The 14,977-nt window shown below is 58.7% G+C and overlaps 1 protein-coding gene across 4 annotated transcripts in view; it reads left to right on the forward strand.

Moving 5' to 3' along the window:
• Window positions 1–13,191, forward strand: part of MGRN1 (mahogunin ring finger 1) — a 55,181-nt gene extending 41,990 nt beyond the window's left edge. Inside the window, exons 12-18 of one of the 4 annotated variants that reach the window (XM_026520409.4) lie at window positions 1,820–1,885; window positions 3,507–3,733; window positions 5,534–5,651; window positions 5,908–5,953; window positions 7,331–7,429; window positions 9,576–9,620; window positions 11,376–11,446. In XM_026520409.4, coding sequence (XP_026376194.1) covers window positions 1,820–1,885; window positions 3,507–3,733; window positions 5,534–5,651; window positions 5,908–5,953; window positions 7,331–7,429; window positions 9,576–9,616 — 597 coding nt within the window. In that variant the 3' untranslated portion in view covers window positions 9,617–9,620; window positions 11,376–11,446. Of the gene's footprint in view, window positions 1–1,819; window positions 1,886–3,506; window positions 3,734–5,533; window positions 5,652–5,907; window positions 5,954–7,330; window positions 7,430–9,575; window positions 9,621–11,375 lie in introns of all 4 variants that reach the window. The other 3 variants (XM_026520407.4, XM_026520410.4, XM_026520408.4) reach the window with 3 other exon arrangements.
• The last annotated feature ends 1,786 nt before the right edge of the window (window positions 13,192–14,977 follow it).

Here is a 14,977-nt window from a genome sequence, read left to right on the forward strand (position 1 = left end):
GTCCCAAGAGTGTTGTTTTCGCCAAGAGCAAGGGCGATCTGACGGCACGCAACCCTGCCTTGAGTTTGAATGTCCGTCACCATCATTCTACCAGCCAGACAGCCAGGGCCACTGTGTGCATCCTAGGAGGTGAGGTCTTGCCCAGTGGGCGACTGCAACTGTCCCTGCACGTTCTCTACCCACCTGGAGGTGGTGCCCAGCCTGGACACAGGGGCGCCTTGGCAGCCATCCACCTTGCTTGCTTCCTGGGAAACCAGGAGGTAGAGCTTGCAGGCATATGAGGGAAGATGGACTCAGGCTTCGGTGAGAGAGATGGCTCTCTGGCTCAAAGGATAGGCAGAGACGAAGAGACCCAGAAAGATTGTCAGAGACAGACATGGAGAGAGATGGGCAGAGACACAGAGTCACAGAAACATGGAGAGAGACACAGATGGGGATGAGGGTAGAAAAGCGGGTACTGAGACATTGGAAGAGAGACACGACGAGACAGGGATGGGGCAGGAGAGACAGGCAGGGGCAGGCCCAGGTCTTGAGCTCCCACGCCCCAGCTGGCCCCAGCAGTTGTCAGTCAGTGGGTCCGTTGTTGTGGCTCAGTGATTCTTAGAGGAAGAGGACCCAAACCCTGTGGTTCGAGAACCCACAGCATCGGCTTGCCCTGGGCCAATGGGTGTCATGTGTTTGGCCTCTGCAGTAATTCTGAATATTGGGCTGTTGTTTAAAAGTCTGGACATTTTCCTTAAGACTCAGATTTCTGGCAGATTTGAAGCTGTGGTCTCGCAGCTGGAGCAGATGCGTGGTTGCCTCGGAGGTGGGGTCCCCATCACCCCCACTCTTCCTGGGCCAACCAGGCTGTGTGTTTGCCTGCTGGGCCCCTTTGGCATCAAGGCTTACTACTTCTGAAACAGCCCTCCGGTGAATTTAATGTTGGGCTTGACCTAGGAACACCGCGTATTTTCTCCAGCAATGCAGTTTTAGTAGAGAGAGGAGTAGCCCTGAGGTGTGATTTGTTCCTGGGATTGGAGTCACTGTTCCGAGGGATGGGGGCTCAGGGATGGATGATGTGTTTTCTTGTTGCTTGTCTGTGCCCCTCCCAGGCTCTGCTGTGGAGTCTGAGCGTCCGGTCTGACCTTCCCACGTTTGCCCCTCTTATCCTAAGAGAGCCGCTCACACTACTGAGCAGACTGGGGTTTGGGTTGTAAGCTTCACATGCTCCAGAAGGCCTTTGCCTTCCCCTCCAGAGGGTTGAGATAGCCAAAAAAATGGGCTCCTGTTCTCTGTGACATTCCCTGTATGAGCAATTTCCACACAGTGCCACAGAGAACCCACATTTTTTTTCAGCGAGACCGTTAAAATATTGAGGAGTGGGGGTGATTTGGGGCTGATTCTTCTCCCTAGCTTCCTTTAGCAATTGGACATTGGTGATAAGTTTATGAGGCAGTGCTGAGCCTCGTAGAGGTATGGGTTGGCGTGTCCCTTTCCCGTGCCCAGCTGGGCCCACTTGTGGGGAGCGCCTGGCCAACCTCATGCCCGTGCTGGCCAGGACCTGCTTCTCGGGGTGACCCAGACCGTGGGTGGGCAGTGGGACAGGGACGGGCTCTAGCAGCGGCAGATCTCCTGGGAGTTGTGTAGATGTCCAGGCCCAGGCCCCTGCCGAATCTGCACTTGGCCGGGTCCCCAGACTTCACGTGCAGGTTAAGTTTGCCAAGCACAGGCTCACGGCACACCTAGAAGCCAGTAAACCTGAGAAACCCCCAGCCCGCCAGCTCCAGCGCCGTTTGGGGGGTGGCAGTTGTAAAACGTATGATTTTTATCTTGACAGTGTCCCTTTAAAAAATCAAAGGCGCACCCCGCCTCACTGGCCAGCAAGAAACCTAAAAGGGAAACAGTAAGTGTGTTTGGCCCTATGGCCACATCTTTGCCCTGCACCCTAATGATTCAACCAATGACGAGTGTGGGAAGTCATTTTCACCCCAGGCTAACGTGTTTGGTTAATTTAATCTGTCAAATCCACTCTCCCCAGTCCCGGCGTCCCTGCCCAGGAAGGGAGTTTTGTGGAACAAGCAAAGCTCAAGGTCTGTCGGCAAAAAGCCAGTGTCTCGGATCCCTGCTGCCAGGCGGCAACAGCGCCGGCCTCGGGCCGCCCCTTCTCGCCAGCTCTGCTTCTGCCCGTGGTCCCCAATGGCCTCGTTTCCCTTTTTTTTCTTGCTGGCAGTGGAATGAAGTTGGAGGTGGAACTCACTTTCTGCTAGTTTTTGCAAACCGTCTTCCTCGCACTTGCTTGTCGTCCCGTGTCCCCCGCGCTCTCCCCCTGGGATGTTAGCTCTTTGGGCCAAGGGCTTGGTTTTCTGGCATTTTCCCTGCATCTCGGGGCAGGCGGGAGCCTCTGCCTGTAGCTTCTACTGATCCCCGTGGCCCCTTGGCAGAACTCAGGTGGAAGTCCCTGGGGGCCCAACCCAGAGCCTGAGGTTTTTCCTGTTAGCAGGGTGAGGAGGTTCACAGTAATTACTGACCTTTAAGTTGGAGGCAGGTTGGGAGCAAACGCAGGGCGCCACGGGCCCAGGTGACCAGGGGACTCACGAGGTGCTCGCTGAGGGCAGGGAACCCCTACCCTGGCCCTTCTGCGTTCCCCTGGTCCCCAGGGTTATCCCGTCGCCGCCCCGAAAGGCAGCTCTCCCTTCCTCCCAACACAGCGGGCAGGCGGGCGGGGGCTTCACACTGGGAGCATTGCTGGGTATTTGCCCTTTGTCTGGTGTAGTGAGAGCGAGGCAGGTGGCTGTCCTCACCTGCACAGCGGCCTGGGGGCCTAACATCTCCCAGCACCTGGGCATCTCCCCACCTTAACCCTAAATCAAGATTCAGTCTGTTGATTTGCTCTGCTCCCAGCAAGGGTGAAGACTGGTTCTGAACCAGGGATGCCCATTAGAACCACCTGGAACGCGAGTCATCTCCATCGGGCGCGTGTTCCAGGCTCACAGAGTTGGGCCAGATGCCTGTGTCGGGCAAACTCCCTGCGGGGTCAGGCCCTCCCTGATCTAGAACATACGTGGCTCCACTGGCCTCCCCCGCCTTTGGCATGGCTTTGCTCTCCACCTGCTCCTGAGCCTCCTTTCTCTCTCTGACCCCTCACTCTCCACCCTTGCCAGGCAGGAACAGAAAGCCAGGTAGGGGCTTGCCGAGACCAGGGGTGGGGAGGCTCTTCTAGGTGCCCTCTCTTCCTTCTTCTGGGGCACAGAGCGGGCTGTTCGGGCATCCCAGGCTGCATGCTGCGGCCAATGACCAAGGGAGCCCTGGGGGGGTGTCTGATGCTGCTGTGGCGTTCTTGGCGCCCCTCTGAGGGAGGGGGATTTAGGTCCCTGGAAGGTGGAGTGGACAAGAGATGGTCAGAAGGCAGGTTCTGGGGAGTAGAATGTCCCTGGGGCACAAGGCCGGCATCTAGGGCTTTGTGGCCCAGGGCAGTGGGCAGGGAGTGGGGCCAGCCCGTCCCTCACCCGCTCTTATCCCCACAGAGCTCTGACAGCATCCCACCTGGCTATGAGCCCATCTCCCTGCTTGAGGCACTCAACGGCCTTCGGGCCATCTCTCCAGCCATCCCTTCAGCCCCCCTTTACGAAGAGATCACCTACTCAGGCGTCTCAGATGGCCTGTCCCAGGCCAGTTGTCCACTTGCTGGTATTGATCGAATCCTGGAAAGCAGCCACCAGAAGGGCAAGCCGAGGAGCAAATCCCCTGACAGGTGAGGCTGGTGCTAGGATTCCCTTTGGAGGATGGTACGTGGGAACCCATCCACCTGCTGTCTGGCAGGGGTCGGGAAGCACGCGGTATCACGTAAGAAGTGCAAAGCAGGGGGGTGTCTGCGTGGCTCAGTTAGTTCATTGTCTGACTTCGGCTCAGGTTGCAATCTGGGGATCCTGGGATTGGGCTCCAAGTGGGGAGTCGGCTTGAGATTCTCTCTCCCTCTGCCCCTCCTCCTGTTCACCTGCATGCTCTCTCTCACTCTAAATAAATAAATAAAATGTTAAAAAAAAAAAAAAGGCGCAAAGCAGGTGTATTTGTGGCTTTAGTTTTAGACCAATTTGTTGCCTGATCCGCCAGAATGACTCACAGAACCAGTAGCGAGTTAGGTTATGGCCAAGGTTGGTTACAGCAAAGGAGACAGAACAAAGCAGCTGGAAAGATGCCCTGGTGGAGGCCACAGGTGCCCAGCGTCCCTCCCTGTCCCAGGCCACACAGGACACAGTGGGAGCCCCTTGAGTCTCAGGGTCCCGGGACTTTTTGGGGGCTGTCACATGGGCACATCCTGCTGGGCGAGCAGCCATGGCACCAAACCCTGGCCGTCCCGAAACCGGGCACATGTGGTCGCCCTTGTCATGCGCAAGAAGCAAAGTCCATCACGCTTCCCCTGGACACACGCGAGTCACAGTCTCTCCTCACGCGTGCTGTTTTTTTGTTTGTTTGTTTTTTTTGAAAGATTTTATTTATTTGACAGAGAGAGAGACAGCCAGAGAGAGAGGGAACACAAGCAGGGGGAGTGGGAGAGGAAGAAGCAGGCTCCCAGTGGAGGAGCCTGATGTGGGGCTCGATCCCAGGACCCTGGGATCACGCCCTGAGCCAAAGGCAGACGCTTAACGACTGAGCCACCCAGGCGCCCCTATTTTATTTATTTTTTAATTTAAATTCAAGTTAGTTAACATAGAGTGTATTATTAGTTTTGGAGGTAGAGTTCGGTGATTCATCAGTTGCATTTAACACCCAATGCTCATTCCTTCATGCCCGTCACCCACTTACCCCATCCCCCCCCCCCCCCAGCAGCCGAGTTTGTTCCCTGTGATTAAGAGTCTCTTATGGTTTGTCTCCCTGTCTGATTTTTTTTTTAAGATTTTATTTATTCATTTGACAGAGGCACAGCGAGAGGGAACACAAGCAGGGGGAGTGGGAGAGGAAGAAGCAGGCGTCCCGCTGAGCAGGGAGCCCGATGCAGGGCTGGATCCCAGGACCCTGGGATCATGACCTGAGCCAAAGGCAGACTCTTAATGGCTGAGCCACCCAGGCGCCCCTCCCTGTCTGAATTTATCTTATTTTATTTTTCTCTCCCTTTCCGTATGATCCTCTGTTTTGTTTCTGAATTCCACATGTGAGATCAGATGATACTGTCTTTCTCTGACAGACATACTTTGCTCAGCATAATACCTTCTAGTTCCATCGTGTGTGCTGTGTTTTTAAGAAAAGTAAAGGTGGAAGTTTCATAAAACCAGCCACAGCCCTGGCGACTTGCACCCGTGGCCGGGCCACCATAGATCCAGAAAGATGCGTGGGGGTTTCTCCTGCTGCCCCCGCACCCCCGCCCCCCACTGCAGGAATTTACTGTCGTGATGCTCTCCTCCCCCTGGAAACACGGAGCCGGGATCAGGCCCGCATCTGTCCGCTGCCCAGGGCCCTCTGCTGTGTGTGCCATCTCACCCGCGGGTGGCGTTGGCTTTGGTGGGTTGGTGTTTATCATCCACATGTCCTCCACGCCTGTCTTCTCTGTCCCCAGCACCCTGCGGTCTCCATCGTCCCCCATCCACGAAGAGGATGAGGAGAAGCTGTCTCAGGACTCAGACGCCCCTCCCCCGCTGAGTGGGGCAGGGCTGGCGCTAAGCAGCTCCCCCGAGGTGAGGCCCTTCTGTCACCCTGTCCCCACTGCCTGTGTGTGGGCCTCCAGACGGGGGGCGACGTGCGCCCGGGCCCCCCTCACCACTCGCTCCCGTGGCCACCTCCGCTGGGTTCCTCACCTGTGGGGGGCGTCCTTTTTCGGGGAGCTGTACGAGCAGTCCCGGAGTGGGGGCCGCAGCTCGCCCCGCGCCCTCCCCCGCCGTGCACAGCCTGCTCCGGCCACAGAGCTGCAGGCACACTCTCCTTGTTTCCTAGAGCTTCGTCACGGAGGAGGCGGATGAGGCGTCAGCGCTGAAGCAAGGTGAGCGCTCTGCTTGAGGAGCGCGTTCGGCCTCGCTGCCGGGAGGCCTGCGGGTGGCTCTTGCAGAGGTTCTGCAGTGCGCGGGCCGGTCCCGCTCCGGGGACTCCGGAGTTCTTACTGCAGGATCTCCCGGAGCGCAGCCGCCGGCTGACCAGCCAGCGCTTCGCAGCGGCAGTCGTGCGCGTGGCCAGCTGCTCATGCGTGTCCCGTGTGGACTGCCTGGCCGCTGCCTGGAGAGACCCAGGGTCCCTCTTGGGGCCTTAGGCTGGACCACGACTTGGCCAGGCCCCTCCTCTGCATGTCCCTGTGTCTGAGGAGCGGGCCTTGCACCTGTCTGGAGTGGAGAGTTTAGCACAGAGCAGCCTGCTGGGGCTTGAGTCCCAGCTGCCACTAACAGGCACCGGGCTCTGTGTGGGGAGTGACCCCCACCTCACCTCCCAGTGGTTGTGGGATATAATGAGGTCCCTCCCCAGCCTCCCTCTGCCGCCTGGGGAGGTGCTATCCCACCACCGTCCCAGTCATTCCTCCACGTTGGGGTGGCAGGTGGCCCACGGCCGTTTAATTGGGAAGTGACAGAGGCAGGAAGTAGCCCTGGCTGGTTGGCTCCCAGGCCTGCAGCATGGAAGAGACCCCAGAGTAACCTGCAGCCGCTCTGTTGATGTGACCCCCTCCTTGCCAGGAGGTTCCCCAGCCAGCATTGTGCTGCAGTGACCCACGTCCCTCCCAGGAGCGGCTCCCTGCCCCCAGCGTGTGGGGCCTGCCTGCAGGTGGCTGGGCGTGGCACCTTGGGTCTGGGTGTGAGTGTTGGTGCCCAGGACAGGGTACCCCGTGTGGGTGTCTTCACTTCCTGCTTCTTAGGCCTGGACTCCCCCACCTCAGGATGGGCCTGACCTTCTCCCGACATTCCTTCCTTCCTGGGCAGAGCACCTGCCCAGAACGGGTGGCTCTCCGCTGTGCCTGTCCCAGGGCCCGGGTCCCTCTTCTGCCAGAGGGGACCTCCCCCTGAGGACTCCCTGAGCAGCCCTGGGACCTGCTGTGTGAGGGGGGTGTCCACAGGCAGGCCGCACTAGCTCTCCACTGCAGGGCATGTGGCCCAGCTCATTAAATCTATTACCTTCTTGTTTTTGTAAACAGGAGTATATAACGTTTCTATAACAAAAAACAAAAGCCCCAGGCTGGGATTGGGAGAGAAGGGTAGTAAAGAAAAAGCAAACCTTGGCCTTTCAGGTCTAGAGGGTGGAGGAGGGAGTCAGGGTGGTGTCTGGCCCGCAGTGGCTGCAGAGCCCTCAGGGAGGAAAGACCGGCTTCTGGGGCTCCTGACTAGGGACAGTGGCCACATTCTGCCTGTGAGCCTCTGACCTGCTCTGTCCTCTGCAGGGAGCCGAGTGCCATCCATCGAGAACGTCCTGCAGGATGGCAGCCCTGAGCCCTGCAGCCATAGCCAGCCCCGCCTGCCGGCTGATATCTACCTGCCAGGTAACAGCATTTGGCAGCTGAGCTGTGGGGGGGCGGGGGGGGGGGAGAGTATACTGTCACCGTTGGCATGGAGCTAGGGGTGTGGTCTGACTGCTCAGGGAGGGGCTGGCCTTCAGGAGCCCAGGTTTCTCTCCCTGGCTCTACCCACACTCCTTCCATAGACCCCAAAGCACAGCCAGGCCTTTGGTGCGGGGCCTATCCGTGAGGCCTCTTTGCTCCCGGAGCCAGCTCAGCATCAGGAAGGCAGGAAGGGCTATTTGTTCAAAGACATGGTCCTTCTTTCCGTCCGTTTGCTGCTTGGGGCCCGGTAGGCAGATCCAGCCCCGCTGGAATCTCCCACTCTTACTTCACCCATGGGCCCAGTGGGCCCTGTTCGGGGTGCCCCAACATTGGGGCCTCTGCCCCAGGGAACTACACACAGCCACCTGCGTGCCCGAGGCCTGGTGCTGGCTACTAGTCCTCTGCCACCTGCCTGAGGGGCTGACGAGGGCTCACAGGGCCCAGGTGAAGTGGCACATCGAAGACCAGGCCTGGGAGGACAGGTGGGCTGCTGGGCACCTTCAAGGCCCAAGTTGCAGTGGGGGAGGGGTCTTGCTTCTCTGCCCCCCTTTTCCGGAGGACTCTGCCCTCTGCCCCCAACTCCTCTGGTCTTGGCTCCTCTGGGTCAAGATCCTCAGCTTTAAGTCCTGGGCTCCAAAGATGGGGGACAGGAGTTGGGGGCTCTCAGAGACTTGTGCTTGCTGCCTGCTGAGATACCATCCGAGGGTCCCAAATCAAGCTAAATAGCCGTGATGCTCTCAAAGTCTGGCTCCTGCCGTGTGGTTAGGAAGCACCTTTGCCCCCACCTTCCCCAGTTCTCGGTGACCTGACCTGTGCATCAGGCCTGGTTGTGATGTGCTTTGATTTAAGATGTCTTGTCCCGCCCAGCATCTGGACAAGCAGTGGCCTGTGCAGACAGAGGGTCCAGTTAGCCCAGAGGAGGGCATGGTCGCCAGGGGTAGGAAGGGCAGGTAGTAAGTGCCGTCGGCACTCGGCCTCCCCAGAGAGAAACCCGTGGGTGAAAGCCATGTTTAGGACCAGCATCCCATCGAGTAACACAGAATTCCGGTAAGTTCTTTCAAGGAACTTCAAGGATTTCCTTAAAATTACAAGCTTGGGGGGATGGGGAGAGCCTGGAGAGGGACTTCTTAGAAGCATGAGTGAAGGTTGTGTTCCTGTAGGTGAAGGGACACCTTGACCCCACCCAGCAGTGCCAGCCCCCTGCCCCACGGTGTCTGCAGGTCAGGACAGTGACACCAGGCTCTCTGGCTCTCTCACCCCCACCCCCCTCCAGGCCAGTGACGTGGGCTTCTTAAGCTCCACAGTTGGGGCGGAAGGCAAGTTGGCTGTGGAGGTGGTAAAGGATAGGCTGAAATCCATGGTGGGGGCAGCAGAAGCCAGAATCCAGCCGCGGAGCGTGGGAGCCAGCAGGCTGGGGCGATGCTGCAGCTCTGGGGCCCACGCCCCACCGGCTTGTGCGCCCTGCATGCTGCGCCCTGGGCAGCTCCGTGAGCATCCGGGGGCCACCCCCCACGAGCATTACCGATGGCAGGCTGGGGGCCGGGCAGGGGTCCTCACAGACATGCACGCCTTTACAAGCATATTTTTACCTGTCTTCCTTTATTCCCGAGCCGACACCTTCTATCCTGCTACTGGCTCTCGCTCGGCAGAGATGCTGAACGTCTTTCACATCGGGCTGTGTTTAAGAACGGGGACATGCACATGGGTGTCTTTGTCCTTCACAGCGGCTGCGCACCTGTCCCCTGGAGGGACAGCCACAGTGTAGTGAACCTTCGTGTCCTTAGTGTTGACAGGGGAATGATAAGGGCAAATGGTGTTGGAAAGCTAGATGCGGGCCGCCCGTGGGGTGGGGGCCCTCCCCGGGCCCCTGCCCTGTGCGTGGTTCCCCAGGCTGAGTGCCTCTGCGTTGGACTGTGGCCCAGTGCTCTGTTCTCCTTTGTTTCAGCACATGACTCTGTGTGGGCATTTTGTCCCGTGCGTCCCCCCCAGGGAATCTTGTCCTAAAGCGGTGCATTTGCTGCGGAATGTGCTGGTCCGTCTGAGTGCTTTGCTAACTGAGCTTCCATCTCTCTCCTCCTCTGCACAGCCCTGGGGCCTGACTCCTGCTCTGTTGGTATAGAGGAGTAAGCTGGTACGTGATCGCCTTCATCCGTGTTGTGGGGTGGCTCTGAGGGGCATCCGTGACAGTGCTGGAGTGAGGACCTCCCCAGCTGCCTCTCCCTCTCCCGCTCCTTCCCTGGGGGTTCCTTGCCCTTTTCTGGGCTTCTTCCACATCCACGTCTTCCCTGGGGTCCTTGATTCTGAGTCCAGAGCTCTCTAAACATCCTACACCTTTGCCCGTAAGAGGTGGTGCTGGGGCGTCTGACACTGGCTGACTTTTGGAGCCAGAGCTTTTTCTATCTGGACTAGGTGGCTCAGCCAGGCTTTTGTAGCCTTTAGGGTCCCAGGAATGGTGACTTAGCCCTTGCTGAGACCCTCCCTGTTGCTGCTGACTAACCTGTCTCCCAGCCTACCTATGGAAACTTCTGGAACACCAGCACATGCTGAAATCAATCTGTTAAGAGGCCATGTAAGGTTGACCTCTGCCCTGATTGGGAGATGCCCTCTACACAGTTGACCTTGCCAAATGATTGTTTCATGGAAGGTCGTTCCAAGAGTACTACCACCCAAACAGGTGAATGCATTTAGGACCTTCTTCCCCTTCTTCACGCAATGGTAGCGGCTCTGGGAAGTCTGGTGGTGGAGAACCCGGTGCCTTCGGCGGCCCGAGCTTTCCCAGATGTGTGTGGGGTGGAGCGCTCCAGCAGGACTCCCGCCCATCCTGGCAGTGAGGGCGCAGCAGCCCCCGTGGGGAGATGCGGCCCCAGGCTGGTGTGCGGCCTTCCTCCTGGCCAGCTGTCCTGAGCTTCGGTGTCTGTCTGCTCGTTTTGACAGCTGCTTTTATGTCCTTGCGCAAGCCTTTCTCGTTCTCCTTGAATGTTTCTTCTGACGAATCTTCACCTCTGTCGAATTAGGGCCCAACGCTTTTTATAAAGTTGGCCCTGGTCTCCATGTCAGTGGCTGTTGAGTGCTGTGATCTAGATGAAACTTCCAGAAGTAGAAAATGCACAGAGGTCAGGCTGAGCTCCAGAGAACTGTGTTTTGCCTGCGGGCTGCATAGCAGAGCTGACGCCCCGCTCAAAGCCACAGGTCCTAGGAAAACAGTTTCTCCACCTCAGGGTCTGTGTCATAGGTGACGGGGCAGACGCACTCCTTGGTTTGTGATTTGAAGGCTATCGCGTGGAGCCTGTATTCTGTAGGTGGGCGGGCGGGTGGCAGCCGTCACTCTGCAGCTCTGACGGTCTGCCGGAATCTCACTGCTGCAGGCCTGGGTCAGTGGGGGCACCCTCGGTCCAGGGACAGAGCACCTCATGGCATCAGGAGGAAAAGGCCTCTGAAGGAGGCAGGGTGGGGCTCCGGGGGCTGCTCTGAGCGCAGAGATGCCCCCCAGGTCCAAGTCCACTCCCCTCTGCCTGGGCTTGACTGAGTCCCGGTCTAATTCAGTAGTGAAGGACAGCAGCTGGTCAGATCCCAGGAAGCAAGGACTGGGCAAGGGAGGAGGCGAGGGAGGAGGCCCCAGGGGGCAGGAGCCCGCGGCGCCCCGTTGCATTCTGTTCTGGGCATCAGCTGGTGCTGTTGCCTGGGATCTGCTCCAAGACAGGCCTTTCCTTACTCTGCTGGGGCTGGAGTTCCGGGTCTCTGTGTGGTCCTGCCACAGACACACAGTGTAAGGGGGCGTGGTGCTGCCCTCTGGGGGGGGGCTCATGGTTGGTGGAAACAGAGCCTGATGGGTGAGGTGGGTGACTCGGCCACCCATGACCAGTTCTCCCTCTGCTCCTGCCTGCAGGATGGTCCACCTCCATGGAGACGCCCCACAGCCTCCGTACCACTGGCCCACCCCGGCCTGTGCTTGGTGGCCCCAGTCCTGACCCTGGGGCCTCTGAGCTGACCCCACTCTGAGAGCCTGGCCAGGCTGGCAGCATGGAGCCCTTAGCTCCCCAGACTTTGCCGAGGGGCCGCCGGATTCCAGCGTGGCCCCTGGCCTCTCCCGTCTTGCACGCTCTGCGTGGCCACTGGCTCTGAGGGGCCACACGACCCTTGATTGAAGAGCACAGTGGACTGTCTCCTCTGAAAAATTCCTTTTTCTACAGTTGATGTATTTGTAAATGGTACAAGATGAAGGACAGCAGCTTTCTGTTCTGGGCTCTGAGCTCTGAGTTCCCCCAAATGCCCCATTGGCTGAGTGCCTGGGACTGGGGGCTGACCACCCATGTGCAGCCTAGACCAGCTTCTCCCAGCACTCTAGCTGTTGGGGACTTGGCATCCCAAGAACTCAGCACAAATTCTCCGACGAAAAGTGTATTGGTGGGTGAGGTGGTATCTTCACAGATGTCATAGGGGCCTTGTTGGCCAAGGAAGAAAGGAAGTGGGGTCTGAGTCATGGTCAATGAAGGAAACAGTGCCTGTCCCCTACCCCCCATAGCCTGTGTCCTTGGCAGCCTGGCTGTTGTTACTGCTCCATGCCTTCTGCTGCTTCTTCCCCTTCCTGGTCCAGTCCTGGGGGCAGGGCTGCCTCCTACAGCTTCCCCGCAGTCCCACTCAGCTCCTGGGCAGCGGGCGTGGCCACACACGAGGCTGAGGTCTGGGGCTGACGGAGGGGCAGAGGCAGCAGTTGGTGACCGGTGGCCCCTCTCTCGGGCCTGCGCCTTCTCTGAAGCGGCTTTGTTCACATGGCAGGTCCCTGCAGGTGAAGGGCCTTCTGCGGGGCTTGTGGGGCTGCTACCCACTTGCTCCAGGGAGGGATATGAGCAGCTTTCCTCCTCCCTCTTGACCACTGAAACGTCCCTTGGTTTCTCTTTGACTTGTTCTGTCTGGGGTCCCTGTAGTGGACCTGCCTGGGGGACGCACATGGCAGATCCTATCTGAGGTGACCTCATCTTTTTTTTTTTTTTTTTTTTTTTTTTAAGCGAAACTTTCTGGGCAACAGAAAGGCAAAGGGGGCATCCAGCCCTGGTCCCCCAGCAGGGACCTTGAGCCAGGTGTTTGGGTCTGTGCAGCTCCCTGAGGTGGGAACACTTTCTTGGTCTGGGGTGGGGGTGTAGAGCGGCCCACTTCCTGAGGAGCTGCCCCAGGAAGGATGGTTCTGGAGCAGCCGGCAGCAGTCCACAGAGCCCTGTGGCCCAGCCGGCCTGTGTCTGCACAGCCCTGGCCCCTGCCCCAGCACCCTCCCCGTGGCTCGGGTGCTCAGGAGAGGAACCAGCAGTACAGAACTCGTCTTCTCTCCAGCTGAGCCTGTGAGCAGAGCGCTGCCTTAGACACCGCTCTCAGCCATGCTCAGGCCAGCTTTCCCAGCCACTTGACTCCCTGCCTCTCCAGCCCTCCCCTGCCCACCCCTGCCGCCCGCCGTGTGCTCATGCCCGCGCGTATGCCAGCGCGCACACACACAGGCGCACGCAGCCTGGCTGCCTCCCTCCCTCCCCTTGCTGCTCCTGACCCGCCAACCCCGGCCTCTCGCCATTGGTATTGGTGCCAGTACTCTGTTTGAAGGCCGAGATGCAGACTGGCCTGTCTTGGACTTACATGTGCTATCATTTGATGTACTCTGATTGGCTAGTTTTTGTTCGTTTTTACTGTATATTTATAGTAATAAAATCATGCAGCAATATCTTGTCCGCTCCTTCCTCTGCGCATTGCACTGAGGGACCTCGGTGGTTCCTTAGTCTGGAGGCAGGACGGCTGAGTGGCTCATGGCAGCTTTGGCCTCCCCCCTGCATCGCGAGCCCTGGCATGTGGCCGCAGCCTCCACTTCCATGTGTGTCACATGTCAGCGACACGTGGCTTCCGAGAGGGCATGAGATGGTACGTGAGGCGCGTGAGCGGCGGTTTATAACAACTGTGGTCGACATTGCTGATTCTGGTTTGGACCGAAGTGGACTCTGGCGACGTGTCTTGTCTTCACTGCCGATCCCTCCCGCAGATACTGGGGCTGGAGGGGCCCAAACAGGCGTGGCGCAGGCCCCTGGGAGTTTGTGTTGTAGGCAGTGAGACACCGCGCAAGTAATCGAATCTTCCCAGGTTTGGTGACTGTCGGAAGAGTCAGCTGGCGACAAGCTGGAGCTCCATGGGGTACTTGATTTTACCTGTGGTGGAGGAGGGCTTCTCTGAGGGGGTGTTTCAGCTGAGCCCTGCAGGTGCCCAGGCAGCCAGCACAGCAAGTACAAACAAAGGCCCTGGGGCCAGAGTGAGCCTGGTGTGACCACTGAGCAGAAAGACACCCTAGTGGCTCCGGTCGCTGGAGGTCAGAATGGAGGAGTGTTGGGGTACAGCTGCCGCAGGACCTTGTACGGACAGAGTTTTATTCTGCGGACAGTCAGAGGTTTTTACACAGGGAAGCAACTCTCTCCAGCTGTCGTGTAGAGTGGATTAGAGGGCCAGGTTCGTTTGCCGGCTTCCATGCCTGGCAAGCAGCCTCCCAGCAGGGAAAGGCCATCGCGCCCCAGAGCACCCAGGCAGCACTGCCCCCACACTGCCACCCGCCAGCAGCTCCTCTGCCAACAGGGTTCCACGCTGCCTCCTCAGGTTGCCACTGACTCAGGTGCTTAATGGTGAGACCAGTGTTCTCAGCTAGTTAGGCCGTGCCCCAAGGTGGGCCTGCCATCATCCTCAGCCCTGCAGCGGCTCAGTCATGTTTGGGTCTGGCATGGTCCCAGGGTGGGTAGAAAGGTGCTCCGTGTCAGACGAGTTCTTTTAAGGGCTGCGCTGGATCTCCCTCCACACTTTTGCCAACGGACCTGGTATTTTGTTAACCTCTTGTGTCAGGGAGGGGTTGGGGGCATGGGGTACCTTTCCTCTGTGCCCCCTTCCCTACTCCATCCCCCCAGCCCTGGGTTTGGGTCATGGAGACGTGGCCGCCTCGGGATGGGCCCCTCCCCTCACTGACATCTCTTCAGACACGGTTACTTGCCCTGGTTTCTCCCTGCCAGCTGTGGTTGCCCCTTCTGAATCCTGACCCCAGGTAGAGGACCATGGCTGGGGAGAGAGCCTGCCTCTTTGGATCCTTATTTCCCATTTCCGACAGAGTACCGTCATGGACTCACTGTGTGAATGAGTGTCTAGTGGGTCCTACCCACCCATTGCCTGCCCTCTGCCCCTGCTCTCCTCTCTTGCTCCTCAGCCCTGCTCAGGGCAGCCTTCCCCGCCACAGCGCTTGCCCTCGCTCACTGCATGTGGTTCTCCTGGGGCTGTCACTGGGGTGCCCACCCTGTGAGTGCAGGTGGTGGTTCCTTCACTCAGCAAATCCCTGCCCACGGTGGGAAGAGAACGGAGTTTGGGCCAACTAGTGGGGTGAGTGGCCCCGTTGCAGGACTCGGAGGAGCCCTAGTGCTCCCTCTTGGACATTGCTTCCGGTGTTCCTGAGCCCCAGCGACTTCCTTCTCCATTAGACACAGG

The sequence above is a fragment of the Ursus arctos genome, unplaced genomic scaffold, assembly GCF_023065955.2.
Source record: "Ursus arctos isolate Adak ecotype North America unplaced genomic scaffold, UrsArc2.0 scaffold_2, whole genome shotgun sequence".
Classification (NCBI taxonomy): Eukaryota; Metazoa; Chordata; class Mammalia; order Carnivora; family Ursidae; genus Ursus; species Ursus arctos.